At 41.0% G+C, this 26,406-nt stretch overlaps 1 protein-coding gene across 2 annotated transcripts; it reads left to right on the forward strand.

Moving 5' to 3' along the window:
• The first annotated feature begins 55 nt into the window (after positions 1 to 55).
• Positions 56 to 25,840, forward strand: ptpa (protein phosphatase 2 phosphatase activator). 2 transcript variants are annotated; one of them, XM_022744430.1, is made up of 11 exons: positions 56 to 146; positions 455 to 644; positions 1,877 to 1,974; positions 2,380 to 2,466; positions 3,040 to 3,165; positions 3,559 to 3,676; positions 4,311 to 4,410; positions 5,920 to 6,044; positions 7,366 to 7,466; positions 15,883 to 15,990; positions 24,869 to 25,840. In XM_022744430.1, the coding sequence occupies exons 2-11, from the start codon at positions 620 to 622 to the stop codon at positions 24,941 to 24,943; spliced, it is 963 nt and encodes a 320-aa protein (XP_022600151.1). In that variant the 5' UTR covers positions 56 to 146; positions 455 to 619; the 3' UTR covers positions 24,944 to 25,840. The 2 variants fall into 2 exon arrangements, with proteins under 2 accessions (XP_022600151.1, XP_022600152.1); XM_022744431.1 differs by lacking the exon at positions 455 to 644 and having other exon boundaries at positions 58 to 146.
• The last annotated feature ends 566 nt before the right edge of the window (positions 25,841 to 26,406 follow it).

Consider the following 26,406-nt stretch of genomic DNA (forward strand, 5'->3'; position numbering starts at 1 on the left):
TTAGCCGAGACCTTCACCTGCGCTTTGTCAGACCCACCGGAGACAGACCTCTCGAAGCAACTCTGCACAGCACAGCTTCTGAACACATTGACTGGGTAAAGTTACTCAGCAGTGAACGCCGGGTGTCTGATTGCCATAAAGAAAGGGTGGGTGTGCCCAGAGGATATTTACATACACTTTAATAACGGATACTAATGACGCGTAATGCATTCACTTGTTTTTCTCAATTAACGGCATAGTTTATATCTAAATTAAATGACATATCTCATAATTTTTTAAAGAAAAACTTTCCTTAGAAATCTGAGATAATGATCTTGTTAATTTAGAAAAACAGGATTTTTTAAGTATAAAGTTTTCTTTAAAAAAATACAATTTGAAGAATAAGATCATGCTGTTTTTCTGAATTAAGTACGGAAAATCCATGACTTTTATTCAATTATTATTGTGTTAATAGGCATCCACAGAAAAAAGCGGCAGAGGGTGAAAATATGTTTGTGTTTAATAAGCAACATAGAAGAACCCAAGCTGTCGTTTAATTTTCGGTCAACAGTTGGCAGTAAGGAGTCATGTCTGCTTTAAATCTGCCTAAAACCCACGAAGAACGTTGTCAAGCATCGCCATGGCGGAAACCGAGCAGCAGTCAGGTAAAGCGCAGCTGAATGTTTGTACTCAGCACTGGATAGCTCTGATTCGCTTGTGCTCTGTTATGTTAAAAGCTAATATCGTTAGCAGGTGCACCATTTACTACACGGGGCATTTAACGAATTAAATTTACGTTAGAGAAGCCTGGAGAGCATATCGTCGCTGTTCTCAGGCAAAGCTACCATGTACATTTTATATAGGTTAGTCATCTTTGTCCATGTCATCTATTTGTATACCAACTTGAACTCAAGTGCTGTTTTGTTAGCAGTTGTTGTCAACTTCCTGTAAAACCATTAGGTGCTTGTTTAACTGTGTGGCAGGTTAGCTAGCACGTAGAGTGTTTACAGGAGATAGGTTCCAGGATGCACCGCTGCCTTTTACTCATTTATTAGGAACATAATCAGGACAAACTTTATTTAAAAGTTAAACAGAGAAATGATGACATTCATGCGCTTTACAAACTCAAACCAACCATACTCAAACGCTGATAGGACGAATTTAGCTAAGTGTTCATGTCGGTCAAGCTGAACATTCGGCTACTCCCACAATTTAATTTCACTTTCATAGTGTTGGTCGAGTCACAAGAGACAAATTTAAATATTTGTTCAAATTGAAGCAGCACCTATGCTGAGATCCCCTGAATTTCAGTTCCTACTTTGCGTCAAGGTGCATAAATTCTGAGTCCTACATTTCCCATAATGCAACTCAAAAGCATACTCAATCCTTTTATACTCCACGTTACATTATTTATAAGTATGTAGTCAGAAAATAAGAGTGCATAAAATAAAAACAAAACAGTAGATCTAGTAAATACTGAATTCACTTACACTGGAAACCACTTGATGAGTGGATGATTGTTATAATCACTTTTTTTCTATTTCCTTATTTCTCATGCTGATAACCATGTAATTGACATTTGTGTATTTATTACATGAATGTAATGTATTGAAACAGACAGTAACTATTTGCTAAATTGTATCAACTATTAAAAAATACAGTACAGCTGTTTCAAACGCTTTCAAATTACTTAAATAACTGTACTGGCTATTAGCCTAAAAAAGTTTTGTACTGACTACAAATTATTTAAACTTCATTTGTATTGGAATGATTTTCTCCCAAGCTTTTTGATCCTTTTGATCACTGTACCTGTGATCCAGTTTCCACTGTATTTGGAAAACTTAATATCTACTTTCCAACTGGAAACATCTCTGAATAGTGTTAAATCCTTTGTTAGGATCCACTCCTGAGGATGAAGCACCTGAAGTCACCTTCATGGTGCCCAAGAAAGAAATCAGCATGGTGCCTGACATGGGCAAGTGGAAACGATCTCAAGTAGGTTCCTGCCTGTGAATGTTATGTCTGTCCTAAAGGTTTTGTCTGACTTGCCATGTTGTGTACAAAAAGTTCCAAATTCCACAAAGACTTAACTTAAATATCATTGTTTCCTAAAACTATGTAATTTATGGTTTGCAGATTTGAGATCAAATTATAATTAAAACCTAGAAGTTATTAAGTTCTTAGTGATCTACCACAGTGGAACATTGTTTATTACACTGAATATCATTTGGATTATTTTACTTTATTCCTTTTCAGTGCATTTGCCTCAATGTGAACAATATCAGTTTTGTAAAAAATATTTGTATTAATATAATAATACTGGTTTTATTTGTAGTAGTGGTTCATCTCACCACACATCCTGATACATTACAGTTTTAAGCACATCTCTCCTTCTTCCAGGCATACGCTGATTACATGGGCTTCATTCTAACACTGAATGAAGGTGTGAAAGGAAAGAAGCTCACATGTGAATATAAAGTGTCTGAGGTATGTTGTATCTTTTATCATGAGCTTTTAAAATCTTGTTTGGGGGTTTGAGGATAGCTTCATACATTCACAAATTTATATTGAAAATAGTGAAGGAAATCTTTCACTGTGAGAGTTGTTCTTTATTACTTACTCTGCATAATAAAAACAAGTTTGACATGAAGGGTACATGTAATGGACAGACATGTAAATGACAACAAAAACAATAAACAGTTATAGAGACGTACAAATTAAAATAATATTGTGTGTGTGTGTATGTATATGTGTGTGTGTATTTTTCAAAGGGTTTATATCTGGTGTAGTATTTGTGTATCTGATATTAATGATGCAATACAAATACAGTCCTAGGGAGACTGTAATAAAATATAAATATAATAATTGTAAACATGTTATATTATGGTAATGTCTTATAATTTAACGTCTGATTATACCTGCCCCTCAGCTACATGTGCTGCTTTGTTTTGTCTTTATTTCTCTTTATGCTCATCATAACTAACATGGTAGTTATGATGATGTTTATTTGTGTAAAGGTCAGTTACATGTTGCTACAGTCCCTGGTGTCTTGTGTGACAGACAGTGGAGAGGTTACTAGATCTCTTGGGGACTCTTGACCGATGGATAAATGAGACTCCTCCTGTTGATCAGCCGTCACGCTTTGGTAATAAGGCCTACAGAACCTGGTACGTCAAACTAGACCAGGTAAGTACACATGTTCACTTTCTCACACATTGTTCCTGTTCACTCCTGTGTTTAACATGCATGTTAGGTGATCTGATCACAAGTGGACAGCTCTTCAGTACTCTAAGCACAGGAAGTGCATCGCTGCCTTTCACCTGTTAAAAACAACAAGTTGTTTGGGCTTTGCAAATGGAAATTATGTATGTGTTTAAAGCAGGGAAGTGAGATCTGATCACAAGTGGTCACTCAAGACACGTGGAGGTAGATTTTAATACCAGGTGTGAACCACAACGTACTAAGAGCTGATCACCTGAGAGACATGTTAATGCAGGTGTGAACATGGCCAATCATGCATGCAACCACATGCTCTGTATGTAGAAAGTGATGTGCGTGTGCGTGTGTGTGTGTGAATAGGAAGCAGAGGCCTTGGTGTCAACAGTGGTCCCTGCTGACAAATGTGCAGCAGTTCCAGAGATAGCTGTCTATCTGAAAGAGTCTGTGGGGAACTCCACCAGGATAGACTATGGAACAGGTAACAGTGTTGTGTGTCCATGTTTTATTTCAGTCCATCTCTATAGTTTTATACAAAACACTCAGTTAAATCAGAAATTGGATCATTTGACTCTTTTACTTTTTTTGTTCTATGAAACCAAACACAAATCTTTGAACCTTTTTAAAAATGTATTTTAAACACTTGTGATATGTTTATCTTATTCTGCAAAGTAACTAGTAACTAAAGCTGTGGAATGACTGTAGTCAAGTAAGAAGTGCAACATGGAATGAAACGCAAAATATAAAATTGTACAAAATGGAAATGAACAAGTGAAGTCCCTCAAAATTCTTTGAGTTTGAGTTGATGGACCACTGAAAAATTTGGCTGTAAGCCTCTGTCAGGGATGGGGTTCAATAGCGGTTCCTCAAATCGGAATCCAGTTCCTGATCTACAGACACAAAACACAGATACTATGATATGTTTGACCACTGGGAGGTGCAGTAACACACTGCAACTTCAATATTTTAGTACAGAGTAGCTTCTTTCAGATCTTTACAAAGGCAACAGCTGAGGAAAAAGGCTTAACATCTACCTAAAAGACTTGGAGTGGAAATGATGTGCACACAGATTATGTTGATGTTTGAAGATGTTTTCTGTGTATTTGTCTTCTTAGGTCATGAAGCTGCTTTTGCTGCTTTCCTCTGCTGCCTCTGTAAGGTTGGAGCTCTCAGGGTAGACGATCAGCTGGCTATTGTATTCAAGGTTTTTAACAGGTGAGCTTTTGCTACTGTGGACTTGTTCATGGTAAGTAGCACTATACAGATAATGTGATTCGTGTTGATCGGTTGCTCCACCACTTTTGTGCGGACTTTTAATGTTATACCATCATTAGGTCAAAGGCTAAGTTTGTCCAATACTTTGGTTTTCTTTACAATCAGCGTTTCAGCCTCACAGCAGCAGACTCTTGGGCTGTGTGGAAATCATCATCATTACCCGCTGCCATGTATCTGAATTCTGAGTGGGAAATTTATCTACTACACAGAGTCCTCAAAAATGAGAACAATTTAAAGGAGCTATTTGTAAGTTTTTCTCTTGCTACATACCACTACCATTTCTAACTTCTGAATAGGTGAGCAGCCTAAAACCCTCCTCAAAAGGCACGCACTGCCCGCCCCCTGTTCTTGTCATTTTCAAGCACAAACACAGAGCTGTAAAGCAGACCCGTCCACTGCACGGGGTCTGTCAGAGCAGAGAGGGGTGTGGAACACCAAAATTCACCTGGTTTTGGTGCCATAAGGCATTAAATAAGCACAGTTTATATAAGTGCATTGTCATGTGATTATATATTTGGCTGTGGCGTAATGGGTAAGGCCTCTGCCTTTTGTGATGGTGGTTATTGGTTTATGGTCCACAATGAACAATGTGACAAAGATTAAAGAAGAAATTGTCACTCAATTGAGGGAATAATCTTTTCTGATTTAATGATGTTATAAATTTTACTGCACATTTTCTTTTAAACTTTTTTAGGAGTTTAAACTCTTAAGTGTGGGAGTTAAAACACTAATCCCATGTAGAATCAAATGAAACTCACCTTTAGTTAATCACTCTTTCATAGTGTTAATCGTCAACACTAAAACATACAGTATGTGTCATTTAATACTTACAGGGCCCTATCTTACACCCAGTTCAAAGCACAACACAAGTATCTTTGCCAGTTTCAGCAAATTCTGTATCTGTGATGAAGTTGTTTTTCAATCTCTCTGTGATCTAAGAGTCTGATGTGTTAACCTTCTGGTGATGTGGTCACTTCAGCTCTGTCTGATTGTGCTTCAGATACAACTGATCCAGTTTCTGTAGAGCGTTTTAGAGTCCATGCACTGCACCTTAGAAACCTTCAGTCTAGTCATGATCTGATGCTGAGAAAAAGCCTCTTTGCTTAGAATAACTATTTGACTTCTGACACTTTCACTTAGTTCTGATGCCATTTTTCTACTATTACAATTCGACTTAGCAATGATCTGCTGGAAACGTGAGGAACAGTCTTATTTATATCAGGTGAACTCTGGCTGCAAGTTGAGTTACTTCAACCAGCCTCTGATGAGTAGATAAGATCACCTGCCATTTAAATGTATGCTTCAATGGATGGGATATAACTTGAGGAAATCTGACCTTTGGTACAAAGGAGTTCAGTTGGTCAAAGCCCCAAAATTGCACAAATTTGATCACTGACATAGAAATAGAGCAGAGTCTTACGTGCGTGTGCGTGTGCGTGTGTGTGTCAGGTATCTCTCAGTGATGAGGAAGCTGCAGAGGACCTACAGAATGGAGCCAGCTGGAAGCCAAGGTGTGTGGGGACTGGATGACTTCCAGTTTCTGCCCTTCATATGGGGCAGCGCCCAGTTTATAGGTAAGAGCCTTGCTGCAGCAGGTCAGTAAAAATATGAAGCATGACAGAAGTGTCTGTATCTGTATAAGAGCCAGCAGAGTCTCAAACTGCAACAAGTGACAGTGACAGCGGGGATGGATTCATAGAAAACTGTCACCAGCAGATTTACTCAGCTGTAATGTAATCAGTTCTGTGAGTCAGCAAAACAAACTCATGGCTGTTGCCTGGTTAATGAGTTTGCTCAAAGATGGTTTTGTTAGGTGAGAAGCACCACTCCTAATCTTTTTCATGTATGAAAAAATAAAGAGTGATGACTCCTTTCCCACATAAACAATGTAAGTGATAGACTCACATCAGATTCACCATTTGTCATGATCATATCTGAGTATTATAACTTATGTAATATCATAATTAATGTAAGCTGAATTGATTTGTCTATGTTTTTATAGAAAACAAGGGAATGTGTCATGTCCGAGTTCTCTTTGAATGACTATATATTTTATATATATATATATATATATATAATGAATAAAAAAAGAAGTATGAGAGGTCAACTTCAAATAATTGCTTAATTTTTATTGGGTTATATTCATGTAGAAACAAAACAAAACCTTTACAGCACAAATACAGGTCTGTAGTTAAACTGTATGTTACTGTATGTAACTGGTCCTCATGATCATTATCATACTTTATAGAGTACAACAGTGAAGAACCGACAGACAAGATAGATTTTGTACCATAATATTTCAGGGACAGACACATGACTACTTTCGCTCACTTTTTATTGGGAAATTAAAATGGGCAGAGACAGAGTTAGTCGCCTCTGGTTTAACTCACTGCACTCGCAATGATGTACATATTTTATGTGTTACTATGGTTACCGAATGATCCTGCATAAATATAGGCTATACATTACTTACAACTCACAGATCAGGAGAACTTTGGTGATCCCTTAACTTTTCATCCAGTGTCATCATCAGGTCAGAATATCAATTTGTCCAATACATTGTTTTATCTACAACTATGACTTTAGGTTCACAGAATTATCAAAGCAGGACATTTTAAATGTTATATTTTCTGTTTGTTCTGTTAGTGAGAAGCAGAAGTAGCCATGAATAAGAACTAAAACATCTGTACTGTACTGATAACAGGACTCTGCTGTAGAACTGTAAACCTATACAGTGGTGAAAGGTTCAGATCTGAAACCATGTGACATGGAGAAATGTAAAAATCCCTGCATCTCTGCAGTGCTAGACTCAGTGAGTCTGAGCTCATGTATTGGGAAGGTGAATGGAGACACCTGGTGGTGAACATTTGCACTTACACCTTAATCTCCCTTCAGATCACCCAACACTGGAGCCTCGCCACTTCATCGATGAGAGGGTGGTGAATGAGCATCAACAAGACTATATGTTTCTGGAGTGCATCAAGTTCATTAATGAGGTGGGACAATGAAGCACAACTCACACATTTACACCCATCACTGTTTTTATATTTCTATCTGCTTTTGTGTTTCTTTAAACATCAGATTGTACACAACTATATGGGCTCAAATTAGGGTCAGAAAGATTTTGAGCTTGTAAAGTGATGTTCACAAATCATTCCAAAGTTTGTAGTTGTAAATAAACTTTTAAATAAATCTGCAGGAGAAATTCACGTTTGTACATGTGTAAAAAATGAGACTGTAAATAAAATCTGTGATATCAGTGGTGAGGCTGAAGAAAATGAAGATGGACAAAAGTTTGGGCTCTTCTGTGATGCAGGTGGGTTTGCATACTTAGACAGAACATTACATGTTTACCATCATTTTCTACAGCATCATCAAATATAATAAAACCCACCTGGATAACGGAAGAGCCCGCGCCGTCGACCATCTTGAAAATTTACAACACTGTGGAGATGAAGCTAATGGAAGCACCTGCCCTCTGATTGGACGCTACTTTGTGATTGGATTGTCATTGTCCAATCAGATTCAGGTGTAAAAACTGGGTCAAAATTTATACTTATAACTTCAGTGTCAGACACTGTGTGGGAGCTTTGAGTTTTACACACAGTTTTCTGCTTTGTATCAGTAGACAGATGATCACAAAGGACCTCATTCACCAACCATTCCTAAGAAGAAATTTCTTCATCAAACCCACTTTTTATGAAGATTCTGACATTCACCAATGTTTTCTTATTTGCAATTTGTTCTTAGGTGAGAACAGAATCTTCGCACACTCGAGTATTCTTATGCACATTTGAGTGCTGACATGTTTGGGCAAAATAAGTGGTTATTGCATTTTCTTCTGTTCTACATAATATTGTATTATTTAAATTACAATAATATTTTTGTCATTTATAATATTTTTTAAAAAATAACTTGTTATTTTACAAAGCATTATGGTCTTTAAAATAAATGAATGCTACATTAACACTAAACCCCTCGTTTGCATCTGACTTCCTGCAGCAGTCCCTCCACTTCAGAACTACTAGAGTTCCTTTTACGTTTTGATTCCGGTGCTTTGTCTTTGGATTTTCATTTTGGCATTTTCTCAACTTTCCCTTATGGTAACTCTTTATGACTTCTGTCTGTGTCTGCACACGACCCTTCAGTCTCACGCCCTTTTAAGGGCATTTTCGGGTGTTTACCTGGCGCACACTTTCAATTTACGATGAGAGTGGCATTCATCAATCTAAGAACACAGGTGTGCACAATTCTGTGGTTTAAGAACACGTTCATGAATCTGACGTAGAGTTTTCTTAAGGACTTTCTTAAGAACAACTTAAGAAAGAATTTAAGAAAATAAGAACTTAAGAAGATATTGGTGAATGAGGCCCATTGATTTTATAGTTGTTCTGAATTCAGGTTATTGATCCTGACCAGGATTTCCTATCACACTGGTTCAAACAAACAGAACCAAACAGGGTGTGAAAGCATCTTTAGAGGTGCCTCTCAAAGCATCGTGAAGTTAACTGAAGCTCTGCAGCGTGGCTGTAAAACAATAATGCTCAAAGGAGCTACAGTATTTGTACATTTTGCTATTGCTACATAGCTAACATTAGCATTAACAGCTGTTTACTTACCAGTGTAAAAGAAATGACTTAAGAAAGAACTTTGGAAAATACTTAAGAAGATATTGGTGAATGAGGCCCAGTGTCCTCCCACTGACATCATGTGATCACATCACACCCATCATTTTATTCACAGTCTTTTTTTATACAAATATAAACCATTGTGTCTACACATGAACAAACTGCAGATTTATTTTACAGGTTTACAGAGTTGATTTATTGAATTATTGTGAACATCACTTTACAAGCTAAAATCTTTTTGACCCTAATTTGAACCCATACATATTCACCTGTATCTGGTACATGTGCAATCTTTGTCTTATCATATGTCCAACATGGGCACTGCATATACACTTTACAAACCTGCTGGTAGTTACTATGCAGCATACTAACTGAAGGCACGGGGTCTAAACTGCTACAGTAATATTTCTCTGTTTTTTTTTTCCAATGTATTAGTAGTATTTATGAAGAAATCAGTTAAAACATTAAAAAAACACTTCCTTTTTTCTAATTCACAATACAACATTATCACTGGTTGTGCCTATTTTAGGTATTCCACTTGTATGGCTGCAGGGCAGAAAGCTTAAGAGGAACTTGTGAAAATAGATGTCTCATATAACAGAGAAATCATTCATACATGCAAAACAATATTAGAGCCAGAGGGATTGATCTAAATAAAAATATTAAATAGAGAACAAATCAGTGGTTTTGCTGCTTTCTTATTTTTTGAGTTAAGTATAGTTTTAATGTACTGTTTGGTCTTATTTAAAAAAAAAAAAAAAAACATAAATAAAGGCTTAGAATTGCTAAATTTAGATTTATGGATATGACATTTCTAATAATACATAATTTTTCAAGATTATTATAATGGTTATTGAAGGTACCAAACAGTATATTTACATATCGCACATGCACAAGCATCATGGTCATGAAATGTCTGACCCTGTTTACTGACGTCTTTCCCATTGGTCTAAATGCAGGTGTCACTTTAGTCACTGCCAGTTGAGCAGTCTTTGGCCATGTCCACACTACTACATTTTCATTTTAAACTGAAAGCTATCTCAGTCCAGACGACTGTTTTAGCTCCATAACAGATCTGACACCGTCCAGACTATAACACCTGAAAACATATATACATATCACATGACCACTCACGCACACAGAGCATGCGCGAGCTGGTGTTAACAGGAAGCAGACTATCTACTCTGCAGTTTGTTACTTGCTGAAAATAATATGAATGAGGAAAGCAACGCCATCGTTTCCAAAAGTCTCCATTTTTGTCTGTCCAGACTACAGCACAAGTTTAGGTTCCAAACTAAATCCAGCAACGATTCTGAAAGTCTCTGTTTTAGGTGCTCAAAAACTTCAGATTCACGTGGACACCAGGAGTAAGTGTAACAAAAGTGATGCATTTAAAAACTAAAACGTAGTAGTGTGGATGTAACCTTTGACTGAAGCTCCTGCTCTGTGCCCCAACAATAAACCCTGTTTTAGAGTCACTTGGATCTTTTCCTCTTGGTACAAAATGTGAATCAGCTGGGCCTGCTCAGTGTTTTATACCTATCACGGGGCATGATGGGATGTTAACTGCCTAATTGTACCATTCAGTGCCCCTGTGTGGAAGTATCTGCATTCGATATGTTTCTCCACTTATTTATTCAGTTTTTCCTTTAACATGTCACCGATCTCTTTATTTAACATATGTGTCATATACTGTTGGATTAAAGTGATGCATGAAAACTGAGAGGAGTTCTGTTCAGGAAAAGGAAGATGGGAAAGAGGAAGATGGATTCTGTGGGTATGAATGCCCAAGCAGGAACCCTGCACTTTGTTTTTGGTTATTGGCGGAAAAGGAGGGAAAGGAAGTGTGGGAGGGCTTTGGTGGAGCAGCTACATCCTTTTCCTCCTTCCCACTGAGACACACCACTACTTCCCTCTCTTTCCTCCTCCTCCTCTTCCTGATGCTTGACCTCTCCCTCCTCCTCGCACTCATGAAAGGATGCTGCTGTTGTGTCAAGAAGGGGGTCCATGGTTCTCCACAGCCGTTCCTCATGGTTTTTGTTTTTTGTGACGTTTCTCTGCCTTTTTTTTTTTTCTTCATCTTTGGTGTGACTGTTTTCAAGCTGCAGTGGTTAGTCAAGCGACAGGAAGTAAATCAGCAAATATTCTGATAATCAATTAGTCATTTAGGGTAATTTTTCCAACCAAACATTCTCTGGTTGCAGCTTCTCCAATGAGGATTTGCTTTTGTCTGTTTTATATTAAATTAAACAGAATAAATAACAAGATATTTGAAGATGTCATTCTGGGCTCTGGAAATTGACAGATTAATCGATAGTTAAAATAAAAAAATAAAGTCCAAGTGAAATGTAAGAATATTAATTGGAAACTTCTAAGTGTATCTAGGCCTAAATAAGCATTTTATGGGGGGCTGTCATTTATAGAAGACTACGTCCCATTAGGGTTTATATTTTTTCATGATTTCCCAATGTAAAAAAAATAATAATTAATGAGCAAAGACCTAATTATCTATGAACATTTCATTTTCCTGCTGATATGCATGTGTGACTCATGAAACTCAACCAGGCCCTTAACATTTCCTGCACTTCACTCCTGTTTGCCCAGTGCTGTTGTCATTTTTACACCGGCCTTGCTTTTCAGCACATTGCTGCTGCTTTGCCTGGCTGCTCATTCTCCTCATGCCTGTCCTTACTGTCTTCCTGATGCTAATTGTTCCTGTCTTCCACTCCACAACTACCTTGTCCTTATGGCTGCTGCTCTCACTGTCCTCACTTTCCTCAAGAACAGGCCCAGCTTTGTCTTCTCACCAAACTTACAAACACCAAATTGTCTGATCCTTTACATCACAATAATAGAGGTAGATGGTGTCATTATGAAAATAGTCATTATGAATAATGGGACTTTGTCAATTGTACATCAATAATTAGATGTATATTATTGATATAATTTTATCATGAAGTGTAAATGAAATGTGAGTTTGCATGTTCTTCCAGAAAACATTGTAGGCTTGCAGCCAATAGGAAGCAGTAACTTTGATATCAGCAGATATCAGTGTGGACACCATTACAGTACTGAGATAGCAGTTGCTTTCACTGTGATGTACAGTTACAGTGCTATTGTTGCATGGCACCTTTACTGAGTATAGCCATGCTGGAGTTCTTTAAATGTATATTATCATAGACTGTACATAAAAATGGACATAGACTCTGGCTCTGAAAAGTGAAGCCAACGGGGGAAGTGTCTTAAAGTGCAATACCACCAAGGGCCACTAGGGGCTGGCTCCAGAAAAATCTCTGACTCCAATAGACTCCTTTTCAAAAAACACCAACTTCTCTAATGAAATACTAAGTCAATTGTGTTTTTTCACATTCCACAACTCATTAAGGTGTTATTATCTGCTTGTAATGTCAAAATAATTCCATAATTAACAAATTTTAGGCCTCAGAGAGAGGTGTGTTTGGAGGTCTGGAGTGATTGACAACAAGCTGTTTGGACTGCCAGCTCCCTGGTATAAAGTCCATGTAATGTCCAAATGAGCCGATGTGTGAACAGAGCAAGTCATTGTCCAGAGAGTTCACAGCGAGCAAGTGGGCGTGTTGGGGCGTGTTGGTGATGTTTCTATCCTGCCTCCTGCTTGCTCCACTCAGTCACTACCCCTCGCCTAAACCAAAGTATGTCCAGTAGGTGAGAACACGTCTCACACAAACAATCTCCAGTTGTGGCTGCATGCGTGGTTCTCCAAACATTGTCTGGAGCTCATATGTGAACACGCTTAGGAGTGAGTTAATCGTTAGACTGAAGTAGATCATTTACCTGTAGCTTATAAACTGGTTTCAGGTTTAAATTCTCTGTTATAGTACTATATATATTTAACTCTCTTGTGATCTTAAGATACTTACACCAACAGATTGGAATGATTTCTCAGTCTACAGATGAGTCATTTGTACATGGACATTAGTAAACAATGGGGGATTCACCCTGAAAACACTGATCATGATCCAGCTAACTGTGAATAAGTCTATACCATTTGCAGGTTTTAGCTTAAGGATTTGTTGCTACGACAACAGCTCCAGGTAAATTTGAGTAAACTTACACTTCACTTTAATCTTCCTGACACAAACAGCTGACCTGCAGAGTAATACAATGTGTGTAAAGCAACACTTAATCTGATATTACTAATTATTTTTTTTAAGTGGCTCAAACAGATTTTTGTGGATGGCCCCTTCCACAGCAACACATCTCTCAGCGTCTGTGCCGGTGCTCCTGCTGCTTCTTTTAAACTGAGAGGGCACTGATACAGATCTTCTGCAGGTAGTACACTGATTATAGATTAGTGCCTCAAACAACCCCACATCATATAACCTGAAGTATCACTTTAATCCAGCTTTGAAGAACTGAAAAATCCAGACTCGTCAAATCGTAAAAAAAAATTAAATCAAGCTAACTCACTCACCCATTTTAAAGAACAAGGTGGTGTTGGGGTCAAACACATCCATCTGATGACACCGCTGACCAATAACAGATGGTGCTGTGTGGACATGTGAAAGTTGAGCTGGTTAATTTGTTCATTTTGTTCTAAAGAAAAGAAAAATGCTGTAGGTGGCAGCCTAGCTGCTAACTCAACAGTGCTAGTGAGTCATGACAGTGTCTGGAGATTCTCTCTGTTCATCTGAACTGTTGTGTTCACTGTGCCGCTCCCCGCTAAACATCATCGCTGCATACCATTTAGCTCAATAAAAAGTTCCTGGAGGGAACAAATAAAGTTCTCCGAACTCATGAGCATGCTAACGGTCATGTGACAAACTTGTCACCTCTCTCACTAACGAGACAATAAGTTCACAAAACTTAATCAAAAGGCATTGCTACCTTCAACTAATGTCTCTTAACTGCAAACTATTGGAATAGTTTTGACTTGAAAAGAGGAGGATTACATTAAAGTGAATGTTGCAGCACAGCTAATAAGCTACGATAGCTTCTTCTATTTTGGACTCTACAGCTTTTTGTCCTCTCAAAGGTTAACACTGTTCAGTGCAGAGGACTTCTGTGGGTCAGTGCACCGCAGATCCTCAGGGATCCTCTGATCATAGTGTTTCTATTGGAATGAATTGAAATCACCAGTTTTTCTGTTTTTAAAATGCTGCTGTGACCAGGCTTTAACCTGCACACTGACTCTAAACCGCTAATATATTTAAATAGACAACATGTCACAGCTTAGTCTTGGTCGGGTCAGAAACTTGTTGTGACCGGAAGCCTGTGTGTTGCTTTGCCTTTAAGCCTGTAAGCATGTACAGCCAAGTATTTTCCTCCCATTCACACACATGGATACTTCAAACTCATGTTCTTTTTTTATTCACACACAAGGCTCTAGTGTGCGTGTGTGTGTGTGTATGTGTGTGTGCGTCGTCTTAAACATGAGTCACTTCCTTCACCACATGCTGCTGTGAATCACTCCTTCCTCCAGGGAATACAGGCTGTCTCCACCCCCCTTTCCTCCCTCTTCCATGCCCTTCCCCCATGTGTTCTCATGTGAGGCCCTGGAAAGTGTCTGGAGCAGTGTGTGTGTGGGAGAGTGGGGGGTTTGGGGGGATGGGAGGGGGCTAGAGGGAGGGGGCTTAGGGGATGGGGGGATGGAAAAAGGAGAGGTTGTTAGATTGATGCCCCAGGGTCTGGGTTTGGGTTCCTCAGCCTCTTGGGAGAAAATGGTGGGAAAACAGTCTGAAGTCCTCACTTCATTCATACATTTATAAATCCATACATTTGTTTTTGTCAGTCAAACTTGTTACAGTACTTGTCTGCATATTGTTTTTCTGCATTGGTTTACTGTGAGTCGTCTGTCTGTATGTTAGAATGTATTATCGTTACTCAGGTGACTGCAGGAGCAACAATCAGCCTTTTGTTCTGCATGGTCTTTATTATAGTACTGTAAGTAATGTATTGTAATTAGTGTAAAAATGCAATCAGTCACTTTTCTGCATCTTGTAGACTACAAAACCAAAACAATGAGCTGAAAGATGCTATAAAAGCTTCATAGAGCTAAGACGTGACAATTCTCTGTGGGTTGATTATCGTTATTAATACAAAAATATTGATTATACCAGCTTTAAGGTCTCAGATCTCCACAAATCTCCCCAGAATTTCAAACATAGGCTACGTTTTCGTTATAAAACTCATCTCTTTTCCTACTTTACTCCTGCTGTCCACACTACTCCAGAGTTTTCAAGCACCGAAAACTGAGATTTTTGGAAACGCTGCTGACCCCATTTTACTTTGAAAACTCTGGGGTTGTGTTGTAGTCTGGATGGCCAAATATGGAGACATTTGGAAACCATGAAGTAGACACCCATGGTCGCTCATCCACCTCAACTACCAGTCGTGAATACAACATGATAATGAATTACAAGTGTTACTGACCTTGGTGTTCTTGCTAGCAGCTGTTGTTCCATTAAATTCTTTATTTTAATGCTAGTGTGGATGTAGCCTTACTCTCATCTGCCATGAAAATCGGTCATCATTGGAATCCATTGTAACTGAGAAAACTCAGGCCGGCCAAAGTTTCATCGATGAAGAAAATAAAAACTATTTAAAGCTACTTTTCAGGCCAGCTAGGGACTGATTTTGGATGTATCACTTAAATGATGGTTTCAAGATGACTAAAAATGTTAAAACTCATTTAAACTTGCAAGTTGAGACATTTTGTGACTTAAGGCTCACGTCACAAAATGATGCCTGCTGATAGGGAATTTCTCTTTCACCTTGGCTTCATTACTCTGTCTCTGTTCCGTAGATGAAGACGGGTCCGTTTGCTGAACACTCCAACCAGCTGTGGAACATCAGCGCTGTTCCTTCCTGGTCCAAAGTCAACCAGGGCCTGATCAGAATGTACAAGGCCGAGGTACGCCTTCTTCTTCCCCCTCTCTCATTCTCACCTATCAGTCCAGTTTTTCATTGATTAATCAGCCCATTAAATAGTTTGGTACATGCATGTTTTAAAGTATCAGTTTACCATAAACCGAAGATCATAAATTCTTCAGCTCAGATTGAAAAAGCACAAAATCTGAACTGCATACATACAAAGAAAAGAAATCTAAATCGTTTGTGCTCTCACTTGCTACTGCTTAATGGTGCAAATTTTTAAATCTACATCAAAGCACTGTCGTCATCGTCGTCGTCATCATCGTTGTCTCCTCCTCCCGCTCATCCGGATCCGGGTCGCGGGGGCAGCAGCCTCAGCAAAGAGGTCCAGACAGCCCTCTCCCCAGCTACTTCCACCAGCTCTTCCGGGAGAATCCCGAGGCGTTCCAAGGCCAGCCGAGAGATATAATCCCTCCAGCGTGTCCTTGGTCGGCCCCGAGGCCTCCTCCCGGTGGGACATGCCCGAAACACCTCCCCAGGGAGGCGTCCGGGAGGCATCCTCACCAGATGCCCGAACCACCTCAACTGGCTCCTCTTGACATGGAGGAGCAGCGGTTCTACTCCGAGTCCCTCCTGGATGACCGAGCTCCTCACCCTATCTCTAAGGCTGAGCCCGGCCACCCTGCGGAGGAAACTCATTTCGGCCGCTTGTATTCGTGATCTCGTTCTTTCGGTCATTACCCAAAGCTCATGACCATAGGTGAGGGTTGGAACGTAGATCAACCGGTAAATCGAGAGCTTCGCCTTCCAGCTTAGCTCCCTCTTCCCCACAACGGACTGATTCAACGCCCACATCACTGCTGACGCCGCCCCAATCCGCCTTTCGATCTCCCGTTCCATCCTACCCTCACTCGTGAACAGGATCCCAAGATACTTAAACTCCTCCACCTGAGGTAGGACCTCCCCCCGGACCCGGAGCGGGCAATCCACCCGTTTCCGGCTGAGAACCATGGCCTCAGACTCGGAGGTGCTGATCTTCATCCCAGCCGCTTCACACTCGGCTGAGAACCGCCCAAGCGAGAGCTGAAGGTCGATGCTCGATGAAGCTAAGAGGACCACATCATCCGCAAAAAGCAGAGACGAGATCCTCCCGCCACCAAACCCAAACCCCTCCACTCGGCTGCGCCTAGAAATTCTGTCCATAAAAGTTATGAACAGAACCGATGACAAAGGGCAGCCCTGACGGAGTCCAACCCTCACCGGGAACAGGTCCGACTTACTGCCGGCTACGCGAACCAGACTCACACTCCTTTGGTACAGGGACTTAATGGCCGCTAACAAGGGGCCATCCACCCCATACTCCCGGAGCACCCCCCACAGGGAGCCCCTGGGGACACGGTTGTAAGCCTTCTCCAAATCCACAAAACACATGTGGACTGGATTGGCAAACTCCCATGCTCACTCCAGCATCCTAGCGAGGGTAAAGAGCTGGTCAACAGTTCCACGCCCAGGACGAAAACCACATTGCTCCTCCTCGATCTGAGGTTCGACTACCGATCAGACCCTCTTTTCCAGTACCCTGGCATAGACCTTACCAGGGAGGCTGAGGAGTGTAATTCCCCGGTAGTTGGAACACACCCTCTGGTCACCCCTCTTAAAGATGGGGGCCACCACCCCGGTTTGCCACTCCAGAGGCACTGCCCCCGATGTCCACGCAATGTTGCAGAGGCGTGTCAACCAAGACAGCCCTACAACATCCAGAGCCTTGAGATACCCAGGGCGGATCTCATCAACCCCCGGGGCTCCGCCACCGCACAGTTGTTTCACTACCTCAGCGTCTTCTGCCCCGGAGATTAGACCATCCATCCCCAGTTCTCTTGACTCTGTTTCCTCCACGGAATACGTGTTGGTGAGATTGAGGAGCTCCTCAAAGTATTCCTTCCATCGTCTGACTATATCCTCAGTTGACGTCAGCAGCTCCCCGCCCCCACTGTAAACAGTGTGAGCAAGTTGCCGCCTTCCTCCCCTGAGGCGCCGGACGGTTGGCCAGAATCTTTTTGGAGCTGATCGATAGTCTTTCTCCATAGTCTCACTGAACTCCTCCCACGCCCGAGTTTTTGCCTCAGCAACTGCCGCGGCTGCGCTCCGCTTGGCCCGCCAGTACCAGTCAGCTGATTCTGGAGACCCACAGGCCAACCACACCGTGTAGGCCTCCTTCTTCAGTCTGACGGCTTCCCCCACCTCTGGTGTCCACCAGCTGGTACGGGGGTTACCGCCACGACTGGCCCCAGCTACCCTGCGGCCGCAGCTTGCAACAGTCACCTCAACAACGGCAGAGCGGAACAAGGCCCATTCGGACTCAATGTCCCCCACCGCCCTCGGGACGCGATCGAAACTCTGCTGGAGGCGTGCGTTGAAAATCATCTTGACGGGTTCTTCTGCCAGGCTTTCCCAGCAGACCCTCACAACCTGTTTGGGCCTGCCAGGTCTGCGCAGCTTCTTCCCCCGCCATCTGATCCAGCTCACCACCAGGTGGTGGTCAGTTGACAACTTTGCTCCTCTCTTCACCCGAGTGTCCAAAACATACGGCCGCAGGTCTGATGATACGACTACAAAGTCGATCATAGACCGGCGACCTAGGGTGTCCTGGTGCCATGTGGACCTATGGACGTCCTTATGTTTGAACATGGTGTTAGTTATGGCCAAACTGTGACTAGCACAGAAGTCCAATAACTGAACGCCGCTCGGGTTCAGATCGGACAGGCCGTTCCTCCTCACCACACCCCTCCAGGTCACTCTGTCATTGCCCACGTGAGCGTTGAAGTCTCCCAATAGGACAATGGGGTCCCCTTTCGGGGCACTTTCCAGCACCTGTCCCAAGGACTCCAAGAAGGGCGGGTAGTCTGAACTGCCGTTCGGTGCATAGGCACCGACAACAGTCAGAACCCGATCCCCGACCCGGAGGCACAGGGACGCAACCCTTTTGTCCACCGGGGTGAACCCCAACATACAGGCAGAGAGCCTGGGGGCCACCAAAAAGCCCACCCCGGCCCTCCGCCTCTCCCCCGGAGCAACTCCAGCAAAGAGGAAAGACCAGCCCCTCTCAAGGACTTGGGTTCCGGAGCCGACGCTATGTATTGAGGTGAGGCCGACTATATCTAGCCGGTACCGTTCAACCTCTTCCACAAGCTCCCGCTCCTTCCCCGCCAGAGAGGTGACGTTCCATGTTCCAAAAACCAGTTTCCATAACCGAGGATCGGACCGCCAAGGCCCCCGCCTTGGTCTGCTGCCCAATCCACATTGCCCGGACTCCGCTGACTCTTCCTGCAGGTGGTGGGCCCACTGGGAGACGAACCCATGTAGCCGGTTTGGGCTGGGCCCGGCCGGGCCCCATGGGCTAAGGCCCGGCCATCAAAGCACTGTTTGAATTTAAAGTCCCGCACACAAGCAAACCCACCGATCATAGCAGTTGTGTCAAAATAAGTGATTTCAGACTGAGGAATCACTGATGCACTATAACTTGTACCGGGCATTACTGGGAGGTGTTCCTAATATTTTGTCCCACCCCATGTATATGAATTAAGACTGACAGAGTATTAGGAACACCTCACAGAATCACCCAGTACAGTTCAACAAATCACAGCCTCCAAAATGACCATTAAAATAAATTGACTCCGTCTTAAAACAGATTCAGTAAAAAATTGAAGATAATAATCATGAAGGAGGAGTTAGTGCAGGCCTGTTCTATGATACCACATTAGTTTTATATAGGTTTACCTAATAAATAAATTGATTATTAAAATGATAACATAGCAGTGACATGGAAATTAGATAATTGAATAGAACATTAAAGTATTAATGAGAAAGCACTAAACTAGTGAGAGCAAAATGCTCTGACTCGCTCTTTGAGTTGTAGAGGAGAGAGTCAGGAAGGGGTTAAGAGAAGAAAGGAGAGAATGGAATTGTGTGTGTGTGTGTGTGTGTGTGTGCGTGTGTGTGTGTGTGTGTGTGTGTGCGTGTGTGTGTGTGTGTGTGTGTGTGCGTGTGTGTGTGTGTGTGTGTGTGTGCGTGTGTGTGTGTGTGTGTGTGTGTGTTTGAGTGAGAGCGGTTAGGGGTGGGGTTGGGGGGATGTCTAAGCCTGTTCTTTCCCCGCCTGCATGGCCACATCCTGTGTTTTCCAGAGCGGCCTGTGAGTCTTCCCAAAGAGCTGAGGGGCCAAGCTGTCTGCAACCCCCCCCCCCCCTCCCCCTCCCACACACACGCACACACTCCCTCCCCCTCACCCCCCTCCTCCTTTGCCATTCCCTTCATTAAATCCTCCCCTCTCTCTGTCCCGACCTTCCTCTGAGCCTGGAGCAACCATCAGCAGACTTGCATTCCTCTCTCCCTTTTCCTGGCCCCACACAGGGTTTGGGGCAGAGAGTTGTGTGAGACCTAGAGAGGAGAATCCACTGTTTGTCTGAGACAGAGTTGATTCTGGGGTCCGGTCGCCTGTGTGGAACTGAATGTGTGAAATGACAAACATGCTCAGTGAAACAATGGTAGCTAAATAGACTTGTTATGTATTGTACAGTCTATCTTCTCCATACTTTACATAAAGAGCAGCCCCCCCACCTCTCATCTACAATGTGAATCTTAAATTCTTCTACCACCATACTTTACAAACCTGGAGGTAGTATAAATAATAAGCACTCTAATAATAATTAAATGTTCTTTTCTCATTTCAAGGAAGATAAGAGCTATAATCAGTACAGAACAGAGCTTTTGAAAAATGAGCATCTTAAAGTAAAGTGCTTAATTTTAGCTTGAGTTTTCTTCTTTGTGAACTCCATTTATCATCTTAATCATTTTTATAATAAACAGTCTCAACACGTCTTAACAGTTGAACAGCTTTAACGCTTCCTGTTCTTTCCCTCTTCTCTCCCACTCCCCCACCTTCCCCACTGATTCCACTGACTATTGTTTCTCGTCTCATCATCCCTATGTGTCGGTGTATCTTACTCACTGACTCTAGTCACAGTGATTGGCTGAGTAGAATCATGTGACCAGTCAGTGCCGTTCAGGCTAGAAACACTCGGTCAAAATGTAATAGTTCTCAATAATTTATAGGTTATAGGTCCAGGTAGGATGGAGTCTCAGTCCAGACCCGGACCCCGGACCTGCGATAAATCTGACCCATATAATGTCCGTTTTGTCAGGACTGTGCCTGGTTTTCATTTTAAAACAAAGACAATCTAAATCCAAATGACGTTTTTGCTCCGTGTCAGACACGATCTGCGTCAGTACTATCATACCATGGTTTTCTACCTCATGTTTTCCAAAGGTCTTCATATTAGCCTGTCGAGCTACAACACAATCCCAGAGTTTTCAAACTAAAACGGGCAGCGTTCCAAAAGTCTCAATTTCGGGCGTTCAAAAACTCCAGAGTAGTGTGGACGGCAGGAGTAACCATAGAAAAACGTAGCAGTGTGGATGCAGCCTAAAGCTGTTGATTTTATTGTGTAATCTTGTAGGCCTCGTGGTAACATGGTACTAAACTGTGTTATACTCAGTCAGTCTTTATAATAAGCTGTGCAGTCCCTTTTTAAATCCATTTGTGAATAAAACGTTTGGAACCTGTCTGCATACAACACAAGCTAAAAACTCGACAGTCGGCTACAGGCCAACAGACTTTATTCAAGCCCAAAACCATCTTCTCCAGAATATGCTGTGCATTTTAATAATACAATAGACTACACTCAACAAAAACTAACTATCAAAGTTGTATTGCAGTTAGGTTGTTCATGTATTAGCATGTTTAATGCTCCAAAATAAACAAACTTAAATAAGAGGTTAGACAACTTAGCTAGCTGGGCTACTGACTTTCACGTAGCAATGTCCTGTTGTTGTGAAAGACTAATATAATTAATATGGCTTTAAAAGAAATATAACATTATTCAACATCTTAACATTAGATTACACAAGTTTCTGTGGTGTCTCTTCAGGTTTGTGGTTTTCACACTGGAATTTTCTCATTATATTTGAAGCGGGTCCAACACGTTTACTTCAGCCAAATCCTGCTGTTGCCGTCGTGTTCGCTTCCCGTCACCGTATGTATCCCACAGCCATAGTGTCAAAGGCACACAGAAGCCAGGTTCAAGCTGGCACTGTTGGCAAAGCGTTCATGGGTGACCTGCTGGTGTTCAGTCACCGGGAAGAAGATTCAGGCCGGCGGGAAGAGAAATGTGCAGCGCAGCCATCCAATGAAAGAAAGGCCTGTAATTACATCTCCCCTTTTCATCAACAAAAATATGGAGAGATTTCCTGACATGTTTTATTTTTAAACTCAGCTTCAGTGACCTCTTTTTTTCATCAGTGATATAGTATTGTCAGCTATTGTTTAATGTCCATTTCGTTTTGTCAATGTCTCCTATCTTTAGAAACGGCTCACAAAAATATAGTTTAATTTTTAAAAAGCCTTAATCACTTCCTAAAACAGCTGCTCACTGTAGTTTTCAGCAAACATCAGTCAGACAGGAGGAAATGGTGCATTTGTTGGGGACTATTTTCAGTGGTGGATTCATTCATATTTGGTGCTGTAGTACTTGGTGCAGCAGGACTGTGTATGTCGGACTACATCAAAAGGAACCACAATGTGTGTGTTCATGGTGTCGACAGAACAACAATTGAGCTCTATGAAATATACCAGTGTTTGGATACACACATAATACTTGTTCAGAGGATGTTTCCTTGGGATTTTTTGACAATAAGAAAAATACACACACGACAATATCAACAGACATACCATTTGAACAATGTGGTGTTCTTGAGAAATGGTGAACAGTAATTAAAAGCATATGTAACATAGTGAAGCCATTTATGGTAGGGAGCACAAAAGATTTAATAAATGGAGGTATAAACTTTATTCAGCACCATTAATTAATCTATGAATGATAAACTATAAAAGCTTTTAAATGCTTGTTTTTATGAGTTTATCTGTGATCACTAACCCTCTGATGGTTTCACAGATTTAACATTGATTAAATTTCAAAAGTTCTCAGACGTTCCTCCACCCCAGATCAGCCCAGACGAACATGACCAGTGTCACCACACACAGACTGTGCACAAGTGTTTAATTCCACGGTGTTCCTCCAACACAGTCTCCCAGCCCCCAACCCAGACACCCAAAACCCCCACCCCTGCTCCCCAAAACTGGGTCTGTGTCAGTACACACAAAGGGCCTTCTCTGGGCTGGACAACGGCCATCTTGAACATGTTCAAAGTGAAAGGCCAGTGGGATGAGTTAACTTCAACACTCAAGGTTAACGCTGTGGGTTTGGGCTTCATTGTAACTCGAGGTTCAAGGTGTTTTATTTTGGTCTGTGCTCTGTTTTGCTGTATGATCTGAATATGAAGAATTTGACAGTGAATAATCCAAATGGCCAAGAAACGCTGAAATAAAAAACATTCTTTAGTTAATGTCAGTTTAATACAACTTTGCTAACATTTCCTTCAATTATGATAACACAGTACGCACCAGAGTTAGTCCAGTGGGTCAAGAAACCCATTGGACTAACCCAGAGCTACCAGAAAATCAGGCAGTTGGGAAACAATCCAATGGCATATCTAGATAATCTAAACCATTTTATGTGGAGGTTAAACAGGAAGTGAGTAAACCTAAATGTCTCTAATGATGGTAAATGCTGTGGGTTGGTGTGATCAGTTCTGAGATTTAAGTCAGAATTTAGAGGGAAATCCTCAGACGCTGGGTTCAACTACAACTCAAAGCTAATTTTTGTCTTTCTTTAGTTTTATGAAATTAACCTCAGTATAGTTAATTTTACTTTTGCATGTCTTTGTTGACTCAATATGATTAATATATAAGGGGCGCACTTTTGGACAGTCACAATCACTCAAAAGCACTCATATTTTTGCATCTGGTTTTATACATAAAATGTGATGAAAATTGTTTCAATTGCCACATTCAATGGATGCGCTTGCACGGGTAAGATAAAGACAATGTGCATCTCAGAACACAGAGCCCGAGAGTGTGGAAAACAGGAAACTATCGTAGCTATTAGCTTGTTGTACCATCCACATTTATTTAACCTCCTCTGTCAGAGTATAAACTGTTCCACATAAGACAGGAGTCGATGGTACAAATACGTCTGTGAACTGTCCCATTAGTGACCAAGCCAAGGTGCCGGCCAGCTGACAGTTAGCAAGTCAATTGACAGTGAAACTCTTTAATTATCTACAATTACAACAGAAAAATCAAAAAGCACCTTAAACAGAAACTTTGCTGGACCCGATTCAGTTAGAAAACTCTAGGGTTGTGTTGTATCTGGACGACAGAAACCGAGGCCTTTGGAAACAGTGATGTAAACACCCATGGTCGCTCCTGATTGGCTCTCATCAGCCTCGACTACCAGTGGTGAATACAACATGGTAATGAATTGTTGTTGAATATTGTTACTGACCTTGTTATTTTTGCTAGCAGCTGTTGTTCACCTACATTTTGTATTTTTAATAATCCAACTGTCTTTGTTGTTCCTTATTTGTTGTATTTTCTGTAACTAATCAGCTGCAGAGTAGACAATCTGCTTCCCTTTTACACCGGCTCGCACATGCTCAGTGTACGTGAATGGTCATGTATGTGTGTGTTTTCAGATGTGTTAGTGTGGACAGAGATTATATCTGATATAGAGCTAAAACGCTTGTCTGGATGGAGATCTTTAGTAGTGTGGACGTAACCTTAGCGGTTAGCTTGCCCGCTACAATAGTTCACCAACTAGCTCTATGAGTAGAGCTTCTATAACCTGTATATGTTTTCTTAAGATGACATGATAAATTCAGCAAATTTTGAAACAAACAAAGGCCTCAGTCATCTTTCGAGTGTTTAGTAAAAAGTCCCTTCTTTTTTCTTGTCCCATTTCCAGTGTTTGGAGAAGTTCCCTGTGATCCAGCACTTCAGATTCGGTAGCCTGCTGTCCATCCAGCCAGTGAACCCCTGACTCTAATGGAGGAATGTCACACTCACAGTGGAAAGACCAAAATCCCAACAGTTGGAACCAACATTTCCCCCCTTTCTCTGGCATCTTCATGTGCAAACAAAACAGTAGCAAAAATCAACCACGTATAGTCTGACATGCATTCCCACATGTGCACGCGTGTGGTCGTGAAGGCTTTTAAGTCGTCCACAACAAAATGCAGAGCATGTTGTGGTTGTGATTTTGGAGCATCCTCTTGTAGAATTGTGCTCATTGATCCTTAAAGCTTGAATTTACCTGAGAGTTTGGATCCTCCTGAGCAGTAGGCTCATCCACCAAGTGAGGTGATACAAATAAGACTTTGTGTGAAGTGGAAAATCTTTCGTTTCCTGTTCAGTCTTAGTTGTATCCTTGGTTTTTGCCTTTAAGGTCAGATGTTTTAATGTATCCACATTTTAATAGCCCAGTTTGTTTTTATCACATCAGTTGTGATAAACACTGTAAATTGATAAAGTGTACTTGAATAAATTCTCGTGGTTGTGCTGTGCAGCTTTTTCTCCTCAAAAATTCTCAACCCAATTGGAAAATATTAGTTTATCACTCCAGGTTGAAAAGACTGTTAAATCCTGGATGTGTTTCTATTAGCACGCTTGAAAGATCACTTCATGTGTTTCTTAATTTAATCAAATAAAAGCTATTTTTGTGTTACTGAATTGACATCACTCAATGAATTTATGTTGTCTCATCTTTTATTTTGTTTCCTCACCATGTACATGTGGTTTGTTCTAAGTTCCTATGTTATATTAAAGCCACCATGTGTAAAATCTAAAAATTTCCCATTTTGCCACAGCCATTGTAGTGCAGCAGATAACTGTAATAGTCTTTCAGATGTGGATACAAGCACTAAAATTGGTATGTTTATCCTTCTGGGGCCATTAATTTGAATAATCCCAATAGCCAATTGAAATTTCAGGATGGCAGCCATTTCTGGCATAGGAAACATATATTTTACCCACAGGACAGATTTCGAAAATTTCAGATGTCAAATTCATAACTTAAATTCTGTCATAGCTTTATTTGTGCCATTCCTAACATGCTATGTAAAAAATTCTGTATAAAACACAATGAAATTGCAAACCTTTTGTTATGAATGATGAACCAAAAGTTGATAGTCTACTTGTTTACTTGTCTTAACATTAACTTGCTAGGCTAACTCGCTAGCTAATTTGCGAGCTTTTTTGAGTAATATTTTTTTTGTGTAATATTTTTGCTGAAATATACTTTCATTTCATTTTTTCTACAATAAGATCAAATTGTTACATTGTGTGATTTGACACCTAGATTATTTATATGAGAAAACAGTGGATGAACTTATTGCAAAAAATAAAGGAAATAGTAAATAAATAAATGACATTTTCTTGTGCGTATTTGCACATTGAAAGACTTCCCTGAAATATGCAGTTATCTGCTGCACTATTGGTGATATG

The sequence above is a fragment of the Seriola dumerili genome, unplaced genomic scaffold (genome assembly GCF_002260705.1).
Source record: "Seriola dumerili isolate Sdu_G_001 unplaced genomic scaffold, Sdu_1.0 BDQW01000081.1, whole genome shotgun sequence".
Classification (NCBI taxonomy): domain Eukaryota; kingdom Metazoa; phylum Chordata; class Actinopteri; order Carangiformes; family Carangidae; genus Seriola; species Seriola dumerili.